Below are 19,924 nucleotides of genomic sequence, written 5' to 3' on the forward strand. Positions count from 1 at the left end.
AGACCAGGCTGGTCTCGAACTCACAGAGATCCACCTGCCTCTGCCTCCCGAGTGCTGGGATTAAAGGCGTGCGCCACCACCGCCCGGCTTGTCTCTCTCTTTTTGAGATAGAGTCTCACTATACAGACCAGGCTGGCCTCTGCCTCATAGAGATCTGAGTGCCTCTGCCTCCCGAGTGCTGAGATTAAACGTGAGCCACCACGCCAGGCCGTCTCCAGGTTTGTTTAACAGAACACGCGTTCACCCAAAACTGACCTGCGGGCCAGGCTTGGGGGCAAGAATTCCAGCTGCCCAGGAGCTAAGATTGGGAGATAAGTTCGAGGCTAGCCTAGTTGAATTCAAGGTCTGCCTGGACAATGTGACTGAGACCACTTCTCAAAAATAAGAATTAAAAAGAGGATTCGGGTTGGGTGGACACAGGCAGACACAGGCAGAGGCAGGGAGATCTCTGTGAGTTCAAGGCCAGTCTGGTCTACAAGAGCTAGTTCCAGGATAAGCTCCAAAGCTAAAGAGAAACCCTGTCTGGGAGGGGCAGGAGACCAGCCTGATCTACAGAGCAAGTTCTAGGACAGGCTCCAAAGTTACACAGAGAAACCCTGTCTCAAAAAGCAAACAAACAAACAAAAAACACACACAAAAAAAAAGAGATTAAAAAAAGGAGAAAGGATTCTGTATGTAGCTCAGTGGTATAGGACTTGCCTAGCATTCACAAGGCCCTAGGTTTGATCCTCAGTACCACTGAGGAGGAAGAAGTCAATAGCAAAGTCCCCTGAGTCATGGGGCTCACTGAGAGGGGTGAACATTGCTGGAGGAGAGATGTCTCCACACAAATGAGCCCGGGTTAGCCACTCCTGGAGTCCTCCAGTTTCACTCATGACACTCTACAAGCAGATCAGTCCCCTAGGCTTGGGAGAACCCACAAGCTCTCTCAACAAGGGTGGGGTATCACTGAAACCTGGAACTCACCCCCTCAGACTCCTGTCTTGGGGTGCAGGTTCCTCTGGTAACCCAGGCATGTGAAAGAAACCCAACCAAACTACCTGAAACAATACTCAACATGTGCACGTGAAGTCGTGCTTCAGAGACCCTGTGAGTCTCTGCAAGACAGAGATGAGAGAATGCAGCAGGGACTGGTGTGCTACAGGAGACCCAAAGCCACCTGAGCTCCCTCTGCAGATCCTGCCCAGCTAAAAACTGGGTGTGGGAGCTGGAGAGGCAGCTCAGAGGTTAAGGCGCTTAGTGCACAAGAGTGGACAGCTGCAGCGGGGGAGGGGGAAAGGGGGGGCCGGGAGTAGGAGCGGAAACATGCAGCAAGGGAAGCAAAGTGTCTGGAGATGAAGAGACAAGGGGGAAAGACACAGCAAAGTCGGATGTGGGGCTTTGCAGTTCTAGACTTCAAGAAGGCACTGGGTCATGGCAACAATGTCTCAACCTCCTCTGGGCCCCAGGTGGGACGTATACAAAGTAGATCTAGCATGCTGGGAAACGCAGGTCAGGGAATCTCTAAAGGTTGAGCCTTGCAAGGATGGTGGTGGTGGTGGGTGGTGGTTGTGATGGGTGGTGGTGGTGGTGGGTGGTGGTTGTGATGGGTGGTGGTAGGGGTGGGTGGTGGTTGTGGTGGGTGGTGGTTGTGATGGGTGGTGGTAGGGGTGGGTGGTGGTTGTGGTGGGTGGTGGTGGTGGTGGTAGATACCTTAAATCCCAGCCCTCGGGGGCCAGGACAGGCTCCAAGGCTACAGAGAAACCCTGTCTCGAATAAAAAATGTTGAGCCAGAGTGATTTTGCTGGTCAGGCTCTGACAGGTCACTCTGCCTCTCCAGGACATAGTTTCCCACATGGGTCACTTCAAACTGTTGACAAAAGGCTTCAGATTCTCCCACACCAGTGAAAGAATTTACTCTGGCTCCAGGTCAGGCTAGGTGAGTCAGATTATCACCCATTCTGCCACTTCTGAGCAAATGGCCTGGGGCGAGCTGTCCTACCTCTGAGCAGGGGCACTCCAGTCTAATGAATGCAGGTGGTGACACAGCTGCTGTGGAAACCAATAGGACACAGGGCTACAGAGAACAAAACCTACATCAACTGCATTCAACCCCTGCCACTCTGAGTGACCTCAGACATTACTGATCCCCTCTGAGCCTCAGTTTCTCTCTCCGTAGGGGGGAGGCTAGTGATACCTATCCCAGGGTCACTGAGGACCCAGAACTGTGAGGACCCCTGCATAGGAAAGGCACTCAAAGGCATCCGCCATTGGTATCACCCCTCCATCTGCATGAAGATCACACATGGCACCTCGTACGTGAGTCTATATGTACATGACCGGCCACCACAATACTTAATATGTAGTAGTGTGTGGCACCTCAATCGAGGCAGGCAGAGGGCAGCACAAGGCTGGGGCAGCTCCCCTAGAGAGACAACGTCATGCACCTGTGGGAAACAACACTAGCCAAACAGGCCCCACAGCTCCTCTCCCTCCCTCAGGCTTCCTCAACTGGGTCCTCAGGAATGGCAGGCTCTGGATGCAAAATGCTTCCCCAGTTGATAAGACCGCCTAGACACAAAAGCAGGTTCAGGTTGGGCCTAGCGGCTCAGGTCTGCAATTCCAGCTACTCAGGATATTGAGGCAGGAGGATCAAAAGAGCCAAGTTCAGTCTACAGAGCAAGTTCCAAGCCAGCCTGAACAATTGTCAAGAACCTGGCCAGGCACATCTGTAATCCCAGCACTCAGGAGGCAGACGGGAGGAACATCTGCCAGCCTGGTCTACATAGTGATTTCCAGAACAGCCACACCTATGAAGAGAGACCTTGTCTCAAAAAAATAAAATTAAATTAAAAAATTAAAAAACGAGAGGGTTGGAGTGCACATCACTAGTAGAGCCTGTCTAGCATGTGGGAGACCCTGGGTTCAACCGCCAGAGAAAAGAAGTGTGCCCAGCGACAACATCATTAAGGAGCGTGGCCAGCACTACAAACCTAGGGAACTGATGGTCACAAGGGCATCTCAGCACCTAGGGGACCTTGTGTGAGAACTTTTCCACTGTTGTTTCCTACATCATGGAGTGAGCTGGGAATCCACTCAGGGGCAGCAACCCAAGGCTCAGGTGACCACAGGCACATTTGGGTCAATGTGTTTAACACTTAACCAAGACTCTGAACTAGGAGCTAGCATTTAAAAATCTTAGTTTTAAATGAAACGCTTGGGTGGGATGGTGTATGACTGTAACCAGAACATTCAAAAGGTAAAAGCAGGATGGTGAGTTTAAGGTCAGCCAAGTATGGTGGCGCATGTCTGCTTGTAATTCCAGCACTTAAGAGGCAGAAGCAAGTGGATCTCTGAGAGTTTAAGGCCAGCCTAATCTATATAGTGAGTTCGAGGCTAACCAGGATTACATAGAGAGTGAGACCTTGTCTCAAAAGAAAAAAAAGTTGCTAGGAGTGAGTGAGCCATTGAGTGTGTGGGGGGGTACACTCTGACTCTACACAAGAATGCTCACCATGCGTGAACCAGCAAGGCAGGAACAGAACAATACAAAAAAGCAAATAGAGCAGGGAGAAAAGACACAACATTCAGAAGACAGCATTTGAATTAGACCTGAAAGATCCCCAAAAGCCAAGGCCAGGCAGGGAAAGGGAAGAAGGAAGGAAAGGAGGAAAGGGCAAACGGAGGGGCCATGCAACCACCACCCATGAAGTGGGAACACTGCACAGACAAGTTCTGGGTTTCCATATCTAGCCCCTCAGCATTATTTTGTCGTAACTGTTTCAGAGACAGGGTCTCACTCTGTCATCCCGGAAATCCTTGAACTCACAGCAATCCTTCTGCCTAAAGGCCTGAGTGTGAGCCACCCCAGCTGGTAATCCTCCCAACTTTTGTTTGTTTTTAAGGCAGGGTTTTTCTGTGTAGCCTTGGCTGTCCTGGAACTCTCTCTGTAGACCAGGCTGGCCTGGAACTCACAGAGATCCGCCTGCCTCAGCCTCCCGAGTGCTGCACCACCACAGCCAAGCTGCCTCCCAACCTTTAAACACAAGAGAGTCAACAAACCTCTAAAGATCAAGCCTGAACCCACCAAAAGCCAGAGACTTGAAGGAAAGGACATTAAAGCTAAGGGGTTACTCAGCAAACCTCCAGCCAGTGACAGTGTACAGTGCTCAATGCTCGGCACTGGGCCTGCCATCTCTCCACCAGGATACAACTGGTAGTCTCCCGCATGCTCCTTTTATAGATGAGGAAACCGAGGCCTGGGGCAAGATGACAACTGGTTCCGGGACACACAGCAGCAGTGGTATAGCCAGGTCCCTGCAGGGTGTCAGATTACAGTTCCCTACTGTTCTCTTTTTTTTTTTTACATTTATTTTTTTAATATTTATTTATTAATTATGTATACTGTTCTCTTGCTATGGAGAAAGGTCTAGTACACTTCAAAGGGCCGTCCTCGGTGGAGCAATGTTCCGAAGTGTCAGGCCCACTCATCACTGCTGGCCGGGGAGACAGATGATGTCCAGGCACAGAATGGAGGGCAGGAAACGGAAGCAATCCCGACATCGATCGAGTCGGGTTAAGGTTCTTCTCTAATCCTACACCTACACTGTTCACAGTCTGCAAGCCCCGCAAGCAGCCAGGCAAATACCTGTCTCCAGGTGAGAGGGAAGGAGGGAAGGGGTGGAGCCAGGTTAGAGAAGGAGAGGAAGCCTGTGGAGGCTCCACTTCCATCTCCAGGCTGAGCAAGCCTGCAATTCCATGTGCATTCAACAAGGGAATGCAGAGGGCCTGGGAACCCAACGACAGCAAAAAGATTACCCCAGCCAGCAAGCAGGGTGACCACGCAAAAGGAAGCAGGAAAGCCAAGTGCTGCTCAAACACTGGGGAGGAGACCCACTTGGACTGCAGCTGAGGGTGAGGGAAGAGAAGATTCAGGAAGGAACCCCCTGAGAAAGATCCTGGGAGCAGGGCAGACATTGACACCAACAGAAACAAAGGAGGTCCCTATGGTTGGGAGGGGGTAGGAAGGGGGGCGGGGGGGGGGGATAGAAATGAAGAAGAAAGCCACTGTGAGTTGAAATCCCTCTACGGACACCTAAGAGAGCAGGCCACAGGACTAGCCGAGCGTTATGGATTCCTGGGAGGGCAAAAGGAAAGAGCCTCAGCCAGAAGGGCCTCTGCCCCACCCACAACCAAACAGATCAGGGTGGTGGCTGGAAGGAGGGTCTGTCTGGGGGCTGAGAGTTTAAACATCTTCCACAACCTTAAAGGAGGGAGGATGAACAAACTTTGACCTTTTCAGGCACCTGAAATTTCAAGTTGGTCCCTAGCAAAGGCAAATGGAGGGTGCCTGTCACTTGAATCCTATAAACTCCAAAAGAACTGTACATCAGACCAAACAGAAGTCCCCACAAGCTGGAAGTCAAGACCTCAGGAGCCACTTCCCAAGCAGGTAAACCTACCAAAAGATCCAAGGAACCAGAGGGGGGATTGCCATTTCCAGAGGGTGAGCCTCACCTACAGGAAGGTGCTGCAGTCAGGAGGGAGGCCTCTGTATGAGGTGATGCTACCCACAACAGTGAAAGATACACCACCAAAAGACCAGCACCTCCTAGAGGAGGACCAAGAACCATGGGCTGCTCCCCCAACTCCAGGACAGAGACTCTGGCCATCCATCCACCAGAGGTCCATGGCAACAAATAGGAGGGACCTCCCTAGAGGAGGACCCCAAGACAAGGGTGGGCTCCCACAACTCCAAGACAGGGACACTAGGCATTCATCAAGGGACCAAAGAGGAACCTCCCTAGAGGGGTACCCCCAAATCAGGGGGCTTCCCCAACCCCAATACAGGGACCCCGGCCATTCATCCATCCATCCATCACAGGCTTATCCCAACTGCTAGGAAGGACCTTCCTAGAGCGGGCCTCTCTGGAGTGAACCGCTTCCGGGAAGGCCCGGGACGGGGGTGTACTAGCCGCGTGCCCCGCACTCACCCAGCGCCAGGCCGCAGGCGGCACCCACGGCCGCCCGGAAGCGGTCCATCAGCGTGTCTTTCTTGCTGTCAGGCTCCCACATCACCTGGCACTCCATAATCTCCTCGCGCCCGAGCTTCGCCAGCTTGGACATGGTCGCGAAGTTGCGTGGCCGGAGTCAGCCGGGCCGGGACTGCGGGGACGGCGTAGAGCGTAAGGCGCCGAGCCGCTCGGCACAGGGCGGACGAACGACGGCGCGAGACTGAGCCAGCGCCCGCGCGGCCTGAGGGACACTCGACCTGGCCACGCCCCCACGCAGGCTTCGCCCCGCCTCCAGAAAGCCACACCTCTTGAAACCACGCCCTTCGCTGTAACCCTCCGCGGTGCCTGCGAATGGAGCGCTCGCTGCCAAAAAGCGCGCTGGCCTGCGCAGACGCGGTGAGCAAGGTCCACGCCCTCACCTGTTGCAGAACTTGCTGGGCGTTTCCCTCGTGTTCATTCATTCATTCATTTATTCAAGATTAAGTTGCTCCTTCTACAGTCACTTAGCTGCGGAGGTGTCTCAAGCAGAAAACGCTTGCAGACAGATGTCTGCGGAGGAGGGAAGACCTCTAAAAACGAGTGTCAATGCACGCATCCCGCAAGGATGTTGTAACCGGTATGTGGGGTATGTATTGTAACAAAAGATGGAGCAAGTGAGACTCCAGGTCCATCCTCAGGACCGAAAATAAAAGCGTTAAACAGAGGACATTCTGGGGCAAGCCTGGAACCCAGCACTCTGGAGACTGAAGCAGGAGGATGACGGTAAGTTCCACTTCAGCCTGGACCCCAAACACTTTGAAGGAAGACGCAGGAGAGTCTAGTCTGGGTTTCAAGATCATCCTTTCTACTGAGTGAATTCGAGACCAGCCTGGGCATACTTAATAAAGCCCTGTCTCAAAACGAAAAAAGAGGGCTAAGGATGTGGCTCAGTGTGAGTTCGCTCAGTAGCTTTAAGGTGACAGAAGGGGAACTTTGGGAAATCTTGCAGGTTTTCAAGTAGAGGGAGCCCCCAAGGCAGGAACACTGTGTCCTGTGGAGTGTCAATGTCCAAAAAGGCCCAGGTCTGGTCCCTTAGCCCTGGGGTAGAAGACAAGGTCATGAAGGGAATGGTGGCAGTTCACATTGGTCCTGTGGAGCATCAGAGGTGTTGACTTTGACTCTGGGTGGGATGAGGCCATCAGAAGTTTCCAAAAGACAGAGGCATGCTGGGAGGGTTCTACTGTGGTGGGAACCTTTTGGATGCTAATAGTCTAGGCAATCTATTTTGTGTTTGCTACCTACAAGGTATCTTAAATACCCCAAAACAAACGACTTTCCTTTCTTCCTTTGTAATGTGTATGTTCTTGGAGGTAGGTGCTTGTGAGTGGAGGCCAGAGGTCAATTGTGCAATCATGGGTGTCATTCCTCAGCAGGCATCGCCTTGGTTTTTCTTTTCTTTTCTCTTTTTTTATTTTTTTATTTATTTATTTTTTATTTTGAGACAGGGCCTGACTCTATAGCTTTAGCTGGCCTGGAATTCACTATAGAGTATCGGCGTAAAATGAATGCAGACAGATTGTAAAAATATATACAGCTTTAATGGGGAAATAGACTTACAGAACCAGAGGTTCCCACAGTGAACAGGAAAGCAGAAAGGGCGGCTGGGAGCACGCCCGCAATTTTTATAAGTAAAAAATATCCTCAGGGGACCCCGCCCCCAAGTAAAGTGATTGGCTGGGTCTCTCCTATAATAGAGACCAGGCGGACCTTGAACTCACAGAGATCTGCCTGCCTCTGTTTTCCAAGTGTTAGGGATTCAAAGTGTAGGACACTTTGCCTGGCTCCCACTTCATTTGTGGGGAGGGGTGTTTGTTTGTTTGTTTGTTTGTTGTGTATAGGTGCTTTGCCTGCAAATGTCTGTGTACCATGTGCTTGTCTGGTGCCCATGGAGGCCAGAGGAGGGTGTCAGATTTCCTGAGACTGGAGTTATAGATGGTTGTGAGCCACCATGGGGGTCTTAGGAATCAAACCCCGGTCTTCTGGAAGAGTAGCCAGTGCTCTTAACCACTAAGCTACCTCCCCAGACTCTTGCTTTTTTTTTTTTAAGACATGATCTCTCACCAGCCCAGGACTCGCCAAGTAGGCTAGAGTGGCCGCCCAGTAAGCTCCAGGGATCTGCCTGTCTCTACCTCCCCTCTCCAGTACTGAGACGCGTGCTACACCACACCTGGATTTTTTTCACGCAGGTTCTAGGGAGAAAATTCAGGTTCTCTTGCCTGTACAGCAGACATTAGCCTACTTAGCCACCTTCCCAGCCCCGGGGGTGATTTCTTATGGCTCTAGAACTGGGGTGTAAATAAAAGTCTAGATGCTTCTTCAGGTGAGGGTCTTCCTGCTTTCCCCCAGTTGAGAGGAGGGAGAGGGCAAAAGAGAACCTGGGACATGAAGAGAGGAAGAAAGCAAAGACAGAAGTAGACACCCACAGCCTCTTAGGAACTAGCACTAATCTATGACCAAAACACCCTGAATGCTCCCGATCTGATCTTGTCTGATCTTGGAAGTTAAGCAGGGTTGGGCTTGGTTGGGAGACTGCCTGGGAATACCAGTGCTATATGTTTAGGGGGAAAAAAAAAGAACCACCAACACTAATCTATTCACACAGGTAGAGCCCTCAGGACCTAAACACTGGGCCTCATCTCCTTGGTAAGCACTGGGGATTAACAAGTATTCCAGGAGCCGGGCGGTGGTGGCGCACGCCTTTAATCCCAGCACTCGGGAGGCAGAGGCAGGCGGATCTCTGTGAGTTCGAGACCAGCCTGGTCTACAAGAGCTAGTTCCAGGACAGGCTCCAAAACCACAGAGAAACCCTGTCTCGAAAAAAAAAAACCACAAAAAAAAAAAAAAACCCAAGTATTCCAGGGGTGAAGGTAGATGATGTTACAAGAGATGATGATGCTTCTCAGATAGACAGCTGGCTCCAGGCAGTGCTAAGGTCATGGAAAGAGGGCTGTTAAGGACACCCTGCTGTAAGTTGGTTCTGTATTGTTCTGGTTTGCTGTGAGGAAACCAAAAGCAACTTGAGGAGGAGAGGGTTTATCTGGCTTCTGCTTCTAGGTCACAGTCCATTACTGAGGGAAGACAGGGCAGGAACTCAAAGCAGGAACAGAGAGAAAATGGGAAAAAGAAAAAGAAAAACAAGAAAAAAGCCTATCTCTGGACTACGCCCCATGGTTTGCTCAGCCTGCTTTCTTAGACAACCCAGGACTGTCTTCCCGGGGATGGGCTCTACCCACAGTGGGCTGGACCCTTTTACATCAATCAGTAGTCAAGAAAGGTCTCCCACAGACATACCACAGGCCAGCCTGGTTTTTTAGTTAAGGGTCCCTCTTCTTTTTTTTTAAATTTATTTATTATGTATGCAATATTCTGTCTGTGTGTATGCCCGCACACTAGAAGAGGGCACCAGATCCCATTACAGATGGTTGTGAGCCACCATGTGGTTACCGGGAATTGAACTCAGGACTTTTGGAAGAGCAGGCAATGCTCTTAACCACTGAGCCATCTCTCTAGTCCCTGAGGGGTCCCTCTTCTAAGGGAAGTATAATTTGTGTCACTTTGACAATTAGAAACCAAATAGTATACAAGTTCTGAGACCTTTCCCTTTCATATTTATTATCCCAACTTGATCTCTTAGCAGTCCCGTCAGCCTCACAGAGGCAGCTCTCAGCATCACTGGAGCCCTACCAAGTCTCTGCCTCCACTATCAGATATTTTTTATTATTATGTATACAATATTCTGTCTGTGTGTATGCCTGCAGGCCAGAAGAGGGCACCAGACCCAATTACAGATGGCTGTGAGCCACCATGTGGTTGCTGGGAATTGAACTCTGGATCTTTGGAAAAGCAGGCAATGCTCTTAACCTCTGAGCCATCTCTCCAGCCCCCACTGTCAGATCTTTTAAAAGACTTTATGTATATGTATCTATCTGTTTGTATTTGCAAGTGCCACATGTGTGTGGACCAGAAGAAGAAACCAGATCCCCTGGACCTGGAGTTCCAGACGGTTGGGAGCTGCCAGATATCACTGCTGAGAACCAAACTCAAGTCCTCAGGAAGAACAGCAAGTGTTCTTAGCCACTGAGCCATCTCTCCAGCTCTCGCACCAGCATGTGGTAACCAGTTTCCGTTTGCCCATCATGACAAGCACACAGAGATTCCAACTGTAGCCTGGGTGTATGCTGCATGCACACAAGTGGTTCCAGATGCATCCACCTCCCTGACAGACACATACAGATGTGCATACACACACCCCAGTCACATGCCCACGGCTGGGTCTGTGTTCCTGTGCTGTCTCCAGTGGGCAGTCTCAGAAGTATGTTATCACTCAGAAGTTGGTTCACCTCGAAGAGATCCTCATCCCTTCATCAGCAGAAGGCAGTTTCCATGAGAGCAAAACCCTAGTCCGGCAAGGTCAACACAGCTGCGGTGGCTGGTCCACCAAAAGCCATGGTCTGAGGAACACTCTTTCAGAAAGTCCCCAGTGGCTGCTCACTGCAGGGTGGCATGCAGACACCCGAGGAAGCCTGGGCTGTCTGTAACATGAGGGCCGGGCTTGTTGGGGTTTCTGTCCCGCCCGGTCCCCCAGTCATTTAGTCCTCGAGAAAATCACAGAGAGTCTACATTAGGTTATAACTGATTGGCCCATTAGCTCAGGCTACTTATTAGCTCTTGTAGCTTATATTAACCCATTATTCTCATCTATGTTAGCCACATGGCTCAGTACCTTTCCCAGCCGGGCAGATCACATGTTGCCTCTTCAGTGGTCTGGGCAGGAGTGGGAGGAATGGGCTTCCTCCTTCCCAGAATTCTATTCTCATCGCCCCACCTCTACTTCCTGTCTGGTTGACCCACCTATACTTCCTGCCTGGCCAATCAGCATTTATTCAAAACATGATTGACAGAATACAAACAATTCTCCCGCACCAGTTGTCCAGGAGCTTACCCCAGTCTTCGTGGGGTAAGAGAATGGCAGCCACCCAACAGGCTCTTCACTCTTTGTACCTCCTCCTCCTTGCCCATGCAGCCCCTGTGAGAGAATCCTAGGAGAAGAAAGTTAGAACCAGAATAGCCAGGCACTGTCCTACACACTCCACCTCTTTAACATGCCCCCAGACACACATACAGCCCAGGACTACCTGCCCAGGAGTGGCACCGCTTCCAGAGGAGCCTTTCGGGTCCTTCTTGCTCCAACCATACTCTTTCTAACACAGAGAGAAGGAATGTCCTGAATGGCCTCGAATGGCTTAGAGATGTGGCTCTGTTGCTGGCGTGGTTGGCATGAAGTCCTGCGTTTGATGTCCAGCATCACATGAACCCAGTGTGACAAATGCGCATCTCTAATCCAAGCTCTAGGGAGATGGAGGCATAAGGATCAGAAGTTCAAGGCCAGCCTGGGCTACATGAAACCCTGTCGCAAAAATATTATTGAAAACAAAAAAGTTTCTAATTAAAATGAGACAAAAAGACTGGGCATCTACCTCGGGAGTAGACCACCTGCCTAGCATGTGCAAGGCCTGGGTTCAATTCCTGGTATAACACACAAAATAATAGAGCTAGAAGGTGACTTCTTGTCTCTCTCCTGAAACTCCCCTCGGTTTCTTCACTGCCTGGGCTACCAAGTAAGACCTTACCAAAAACAAAAATAAAGATGGGTTAGCCAGGTGGCTTTAATCCCAGCACATTGGGAGGCAGAGACAGGTGGACTGTTACATAGAGAAACCCTGTCTTGAAAAACAAACAAACAAACAAAAAAAAAAAACAGAAAGGGAGCCGGGCGGTGGTGGCACACGCCTTTAATCCCAACACTTGGGAGGCAGAGGCAGGCAGATCTCTGTGAGTTCGAGACCAGCCTGGTCTACAAGAGCTAGTTCCAGGACAGGCTCCAAAACCACAGAGAAACTTAAAAAACAAAAAACAAAAAAAAAAAACAGAAAGGGTTGGAGATCACACTAGAGGTGGGCTTTTCAAAACTGTACTCATGAAAGACTTTTTTTTTTATTGGTTTTTTGTTTGATGTTTGAAGATAGGGTCTCTGTGTAGCCCTGACTGTCCTGAAACTTGCTTTGTAGACCAGGCTGGCCTCAAACTCCCAGAGATCCACCTACCTCTACCTTCCATGTGCTGGGATTTAAAGGCATGTGCCACCACGCCCAGCTAATGGAAGACCATTCCTAACAGGGTGATGTCACATGTGAAGTGTCCAGCCCACTGATCTTCCCGAAGAGCCACAGGTGTACCAAGCACAAAGGCTCAGAGGCACACTTGCCTCTATCAAGGACATTGCAAAGGGTCACACGGACCACTACAGTGACCAAGCTGGGGCAGGAGGATATGGGTCTTTCTCAACCAATCAATCAATCAATCAATCTCTCCTCATCCCCGTGGTGTGCATGCGTGCATGTGTGAGTCTGTGTATGATCTGCCCACAAACCTATAAGCCAGTATACTGTGTGTGAAAGCTAAAGTATTTTGTGTTTGTTTGTTTTTTGAGACAGGGTTTCTCTGTAGCTTTGGAGCCTGTCCTGGAACTAGCTCTTGTGGACCAGGCTGGCCTCAAACTCACAGAGATCTGCCTGCCTCTGCCTCCCGAGTGCTGGGATTAAATGTGTGTGCCATTACCGCCCAGCTGGATGTTAAAGTGTTAAAGAGCTGGGCACTGAGCCATCTGGGATGGCAGACCCAGCTGCTGTGCTTTGGGGCAAGCACAGAGCCCAGACTAGACAAGAACAAATCCTACTTTCCCTGAAGCATGCACAGGAGGCTCTGATTCAGAGCCTAGATAGGCCCTCCAGACCAGGCCAAAAGGAAGACAAGGCAAATTGTAGAATGGTTTCCTTTCCTGGTCTCCATGGTAGGTGGCTTCACCCTCCCACTACACCCCCAGAGACTGTGGAAACAGGGCAGGTGCCAACTCCTTCAAGCCAGAAGCACCCGAGGCAAGGGCACAAAGCTTACCCTCTCCGCCTTCTCCTAGCACCAAGCAGGGACATGAGGACTCCAGGATTAGAAACAAGGCCAAAACCGACAGACACAGTGCAAAATCCTGCAGCATGAATGACACTGAGCATCACTGGACTGGTAGGCAGGCCAGATGGTTCTCGGGATGCCGAGCTCTGGGCCACCATATAGAGAAACGTCTGCACCGCCTTTGCCTCCTGAGGGCTGGTACTAAAGGCATGCACCAGCACCACCTGGCTCAGAACTTTCTTCTTAAAAACACACTCTTGAGGAGCTGAAGAGATGGGTCAGCAGTTAAGAACATTTGCTTCTCTTCTAAAGGACCCAGGTTCGGTTCCCAGCACCCATATCAGATGGCTTATAACCACCTCTGTCTAAGGGCACCTGCATATATGTAGTATATGGCACACGAATTCTACAAAGGCAGATACATATAGAACTTTAAATAAATAAAACACATACTTTTGGAGGCTAGAGAGATGACTCAGTCATTAAGAACACTTGTGTCCCACAGAAGACCTAGGTTCAATTCCCAACACACACCTACACGATGGCTTACATCCACCTATTGGCATGTGCATGATGTATATACATGCACGCAGGCAAAGCACTTGTACGCATAAAGATAAAATTTTAAAAATAAAAATAAAAAAGTCCCGGGAGGTGGTGGCACACGCCTTTAATCTCAGCACTTGGCAGGCAGATCTCTGGGAGTTCGAGACCAGCCTGGTCTACAAGAGCCAGTTCCAGGACAGGCTCCAAAACCACAGAGAAACCCTGTCTCGAAAAAACAAAAACAAAAAATAAATAAATAAAAAATAAAGTTACAAAATGAAATATTTGTTAAAAAAAAAAAATAAATAAATAAATAAAAAAGCCCTTTTTTAAAGGGTGTGTTTATGCCAGCAAGATGGCTCAGAAGGTTAAAGGTGCTTCCCAGCAAGCTCAATGACCTAAGCTCAATTCCTGGGACCCAGGTGGTAGGGGCGAATCAACTACCACAAGCTGTCCTCTGACCACATTTGTGCCATAGCATGTGAGCCCCCACACACATGTGCGGGAAATAAATAATCTAAAAGTCCACTAACAGAGGAATGGATAATAAACCAGAGGTGATGTCCCCACCCTCTAGCCAATATATAATGCCATCATGAGCTGGCCGGTAATCAGCAAATGTCTCAGAAGCCTTATTTTTAGCAAGATAAGAACTAGAGTGGTATATACAAATTGTAGGAATATCCACTAACACTCAACACACTCAGGACACAATTCGGCTTTTTTTCCCTTTGCCCCTGATGTATATAGAACATGCTTGTAGTCCCAGCACTCAGGAAGCTGAGGCGAGAGGATCATTGGAGCCCAGAAGCTTGAAACAGAGCAAGGGCGAGAGACTGAAAGAGACACGTGGGTTGGAGTGGAATCCATAAGGTATATCGGAGGGGGTTGCCCTTTGCTTTATATCTCTTCCCACTGTATGTGAGAGTGGGGGCACATGCCAGGGCGTGGGGGTGGAGCTCAGAGGATAGCTTTCAGAGGTCAGTTTTCTCCTTGTACATACGATCTGCTTTGTTACATGCTGAGTCATCCCACCAGCCCTGTTCTCGTTTGTTTAATGTTTAAAATATTTTTATTATTTATGTGTAAGTGTGTATGTATTTATATGAGGAGGTCAGTGAGGCAACAGATCCCCTGGAGCTCTAGTTACTGGCAAATTGTGAGCTGCCTGATGGGGGGATGCTGAGAGCCCAACTCAGGTCCTCTGCAAGAACAATATGTGCTCTTAACTACTGAGCCATCTCTCCTGCCCTTATTTTATTTTATTGGTTTTTCAAGACCGGGTTTCTCTGTGCAACAGCCCTGGCTGTCCTGTAACTTGCACTGTTGATCAGACTGGCTTTGAACTCACAGAGATCCTCCTGCCTCTGCCTCCCCAGTGCTGAGTGCTGGGACTAAAAGTGTGGGCCACCACTGTCCAGCCCTTATTTTTGAGACTGGGTTCTCAGGTAAACTCGCTGTATAACGGAGGAGAGGATGACACTGAACTCCCACAACCTCCACCTCCTGGTGCTGGAATGACAGGTGAGCCGTGCTCCGTGGGGCTTACGATGACAGTGCTGCTTTCTTATCCTCTGTCTGTCCCTCTTCAGCAACGTCGGCAACACAGAGGTGCTGAACTTCATTTCTTCAGGTCCCCATCCAGAGTCCTTCCTTCTCGAAGCATCCACAGCTAGGTGACAGACCATCAAAACCATGCCTAGGCAGCACAGATTGTTCCCAGCGCTAATACCAAGGCGTCAGTCAGTCTTCCTGCCTCTGCTGACCCTCATGACATTGAGCCAGCTGGCCAGCCAGGTCTCTGGAAGCTTGCTCCAGACTGCTTACTTGCTAAGAGTGAGAAAGGTGACCACATGGGGTGATCACACACCCTCTGGCTTCACTTGGCTTTTTCCTCATCTTACGCAAGTTCTTTCTGCTACAGCTTCCAGAGAAAAGGTCCTTGTCCTTACCAAGAAAGTCTCTAGTGTCTTCGGCTGGCATCTGTATCAAGAGAAAGGGAACAGGAGCCAAGGTGCACAATATAGATACATTTGCTAACACTATGCATCTGGATTAAAGGCATGTGCCATCACCCATGGTCCTTCCACTCTGTGTTTTGAAACAGAATCTTTCACTGAGCCTAGAGCTCTCCAGTTGGCTGGCCAGTGTTCCTAGGAATCCTCCTGTCTCTACCTTCTCAGTGCTGGGATTGTAGCCATCCACCACCATCCCTGGCATTTTACATGGATTCAGGGAATCGGAACTCGGGTCCTCATGCTTGAGCTCTCAGTGCTTACCCACTGAGCCATACCCCCAACCTTCTAGAAATGTGTGTGCGTGGAGCTCCAACAGTTCCTGGTAACTACTGATTCATCTCCCCAACATGTGTATTTTGGGGGAGTAGGGGTATATGTGACATGTGCCACAGCGGAGATCAGAGGACAATTGGGAGCAGTCGGTGCTGTCCTTCCGTCATGTGGGTTCTGGGAATTGAACTCTGGTCCCCAGGTTGGTCAACAAGCACCTTTTACCTGCTGAGCCATCTCTGGGACCCTCATTTTGTTCTGTGTTGAGACAAGTTCAGCCGGTGGTTGTGGCTGTGCTTGCTGGTAGGATATGCTAAAAAGGCAAAGGCAGAAGAATGAAGAGGAATGTTTTTGAATTGCTCAAGCTAGCCCAGAACTTGGTGTGTAGCCCAAGCTAGCCTTGAACTTGTGTGCCTCCTGTCTGTCTCTCAAGTAGGCTTATGATACCACAGGCTTATGATACCACAGCCCATTCCATCTTTCTTTTATTGGCATCCTTTAGGAGTGTTCTTAGTTTTGAGATGCAGTCTCATGGAGCCCAGGTTCTTGACTTGCAATGTAACCCAGGATAACCTTAAACTTCGTATGTTTCTATACCCAATTTCCCAGTATTCTGTTTCTTCCTTTTTATTTATTTATTTATTTATTTTTATTTTATTTATTTTTGGGGAGGGGGGGGTGCCGGACTGTAACCCAGCGCGGGATTCAGGTGCGTTGCTACTGAACTGATCCTCAGCCCTATTGGCCTTGGGGAAGAAAACCTCGGTCGGAGCACATTTTAGGTCCTACACTAGCCACGAGGAACTTCTTTCTAGCCAAAGTAGCCACGCCCTTCCCACATCCCGGCGGAGGGATCCTCACCACAGGCACGCGCCACACACAACTCATACGTTGATTGGCTGGTACGAGACTGGCCCCACATCAGCCCAGACCGCGGCGTCGCGAAGGACCGGCCTGAATGTCAGCCAATCACACAGCACTCTGGTGCGTGGGCTGTGCCTCTCATCCAATCCATAAGGGGATTCCGAAAGGGCGTGCCCAATGAGAACTGGGCAGAAAGGCGGAGCTCCCAGGGATCCGGGAGGTTGGGGCAGAGCTGTCACCTTGACAACCTGACAGCCAGGAGAGTCCGGAAACTTGAGAAACCTGGACCTTAGCCCACTGTTGACGCCCGAGATTCTGGGAAAATTCTTTTTAAAATGTATTTTTTTTTCAATTGAGAATATCTCTACAAATTTGTTCATGTAAGAAACATTTCCATACAACATATTTAAAATTTATATATTTTGATATTTCCCCTTCCCCCAATGTTTTTTTTTTTCTTTTGAGACACAGGGTTTCATGAAGCTCAAGTTGGCCTGAAAATCGTTATATTGTGGAGACTGGTCTTTAACTCCTGATCCTCCTGGCATGTCTTACCTGCATGCTAGGCGATCAATGTACCCATTGACCTACATCCCTGGAGCAAAAAGGTTTTAGATACCCATGTGCTCAGATATGTATGCTGAGCTCCGAGGAGCAAGCCCATGCACGAGGGATCCTTAGGAAACCACCCAGCCCCATGCTTTGCATAAAGGTCCAGGGAACTGTGCACAGGGGCCCACAGCACAGTGACTGGGAGACTGCTTCAGATGGGACAGGGTGAGGTGACATCGGGGCTCTGTACAATACGAATGGCCATCTTTACATACTGTCCCCTCTGCATGGCACTTTGGCAAACAAAGATAGGGGCCCTTAAATGGACCCCAATAAAAGCAGGTGCCCTGGCTTTCTACCTCCCCATCCTAGCTGGTCCAATAGGTGTATTGGTTTGACAAAAAAAAAAAAAAAAATTACATCTGAAGGGCTTGCAATCTGGTTTATTTGTTGCTGAGATAGCATAGATCAACTAGGGTCAATTTCCTCCATACAGTGAGTTCAAAGTCAACTTTGGCTACCTAGTGAGACCTTACCAAAAAATAAAACCAACAAAAAAAAGTCTCAAATGCCACTTTGTCCTAGAGTGAAAAGGAATGGAATTCTGTCCTGCCTGCAGGAAGGTGGTGGGGATGAGAGCTGTTGGGAGCCAGTTTAGGAAGAACCAGCCACTTTTTGCTCAGGTTGTATCTTAACATCCAGGAGGCTAGGCTTTTTCCTTTATGGACAAAGACAACCCCTTCTTACCAGAGCCTTGTACAAGCTCAGCCAGAGGGAGCTGAGGAAGACACAGGGACCTCTGCTGTCACTCAGAGCAACACAGAATGACCGCTGTTGTTGCCATCCTAATTTCCTGGAAACCCATTCCTCTAGAATGTCTCCCTTCACCTAGGCACAATTTCTCCCATGTAAGAACACCAGAAGCCCTCCAACCGCACCAGGCAATGCTTCCCAGCACCACGGCCCATGTGCAGCTAGGACTGACTGGCCCTAAAGATAGTTTGACTCTTGTTATCATGGACTGTCATAGGATGAAGACATTTCTAGATTCTGAAACAAGTACAGATGCTCCTGTGGGAATGAACCACTGTCCCCAGTTTCTGGGAGTCAGATTACCGAGGGTCACTTCAGGCAGTGGGCTGTCAGCACTCCTGACTTACGAGTCTAGAGTAGGTAAAGAGATACTTTTCTGGTTTGGTGTGCCCAAGGCTCAGGGGCTGGGTCAGTTCACGGTAGACAAATCATTTGGAAGCTCACAAGGTAAAGACTGTGACTGTGGGCTTCAACTGCAAACGTGGTCACTTTCATTATCCTCTCCTGGTAGCAGAAGGCAGCGGCAGCATTGTGATGTGTGTGTGTGTGTTCACACTTAGTTGGCAAGCACACGCAGCAACAGCAGGAGATGGTGCCTTCGGGGCTGCAGCTCTCAAGGGCCTCAAGTGTCAGATCCTTAGTTCTTGACAGCCACAAGTGTCACAGACCAAGACTGACACAGATAAGAGAAACTCATCCCTTCCTGTGCCTTAGGCAGGTGTTAAGCAATTAAATTATGGAAAATCACTATTACTGGGTGCTGAATGTCTTTAATCACAGTACCCAGAAGGCTAGCAGACCTCTAAGTTTGAGGCCAGCCAAAGCTACACAGTAAGATCCTGTGTTAAAAAATAAAACCCAACTAGCAGTGGTGGCGCACGCCTTTAAATCCCAGCACTTGGGAGGCAGAGGCAGACGGATCTCTGTGAGTTTGAGGCCAGCCTGGTCTACAGAGCGAGTTCCAGGGCATCCAAGGCGACACAGAGAAATCTTGCCTCAAAATAAATAAATTTTAAAAAAACTCACTAGTATCAATGGTAGGTTGTTTGAATTTGTAAGCACTCCTAATGTCATTTTTATTAATTCTTTAACAATTTCACGCCCATGTATATAATGTATTTTTACTATATTCACCTCCCATGCATGTATGGGTAGGTAGGTGGGTACGGTGGGTACATGTGTGTCATGTGAAGGTCAGAAGACAAACTTAGGGAGTCAGTTCTCTTCTCCCACAATGTGGGTCCTAGGGATCAAACTCAGGTCACCAACTTGATGGTAGGCACCTTAACCTACTCAGACATCTCACTGGTCCCAGATTTTTGTTTGTCTTTTGAGACAGGCTTTCACATAACTGAAGGATATAGCTAAGTAAGAAGCTAGAAAATAAGAGACTTGTAGGCTCTGGTCACTGAGAGCAGCCAAACCTGTGACCCCAGGGTCTAAACTTATAATGCTAGCAACTTGTAATGAAAGGCAGATGTAAGAGCTAAGGCATTCCAGCTTCCCAGACCCACGGGAGAGCTGGAATGGCGGCTGCTGAGAAGAACTGGAGAATCTCAGCTTCCTAGCTTTGGAGCACGTGTTGGGTTAAGGGTCCCGAAACTGAGCCCTGCACCACTAGAGGGCAGCACCTACCTGCTGTCACCACTAGCTGAAGTCAAGGACAGCGGAGACTAGCACTCTGGCTTCCTCCAACACTCCCACAATCCCACCCCAGGATTTTGTTGTTGCTGTTGTTTATTTAAATATTTTTTATGGTTTATTTAACTTTTATTTTATTGGTATGAAGGTGTCAGATCCCCTGCAACTGGATCTTCAGACAGTTGTGAGCTGCCATGTGGGTGCTGGGAATTGAACAGAGCT

General features: G+C 49.4%; 1 protein-coding gene across 1 annotated transcript in view; it reads right to left on the minus strand.

The window, feature by feature from the left end:
* The window catches only part of Aacs (acetoacetyl-CoA synthetase), a 41,820-nt gene extending 35,540 nt beyond the window's left edge, over positions 1-6,280 (minus strand). The window contains exon 1 of the mRNA XM_005344356.3: positions 5,973-6,280. Within this exon, the coding sequence (XP_005344413.1) occupies positions 5,973-6,105 (133 nt within the window). The 5' untranslated portion in view covers positions 6,106-6,280. The remainder of the gene's footprint in view (positions 1-5,972) is intronic.
* Between the last annotated feature and the right edge of the window lie 13,644 nt (positions 6,281-19,924).

Source organism: Microtus ochrogaster, chromosome 2, assembly GCF_000317375.1.
Source record: "Microtus ochrogaster isolate Prairie Vole_2 chromosome 2, MicOch1.0, whole genome shotgun sequence".
In the NCBI taxonomy this organism is placed as follows: Eukaryota; Metazoa; Chordata; class Mammalia; order Rodentia; family Cricetidae; genus Microtus; species Microtus ochrogaster.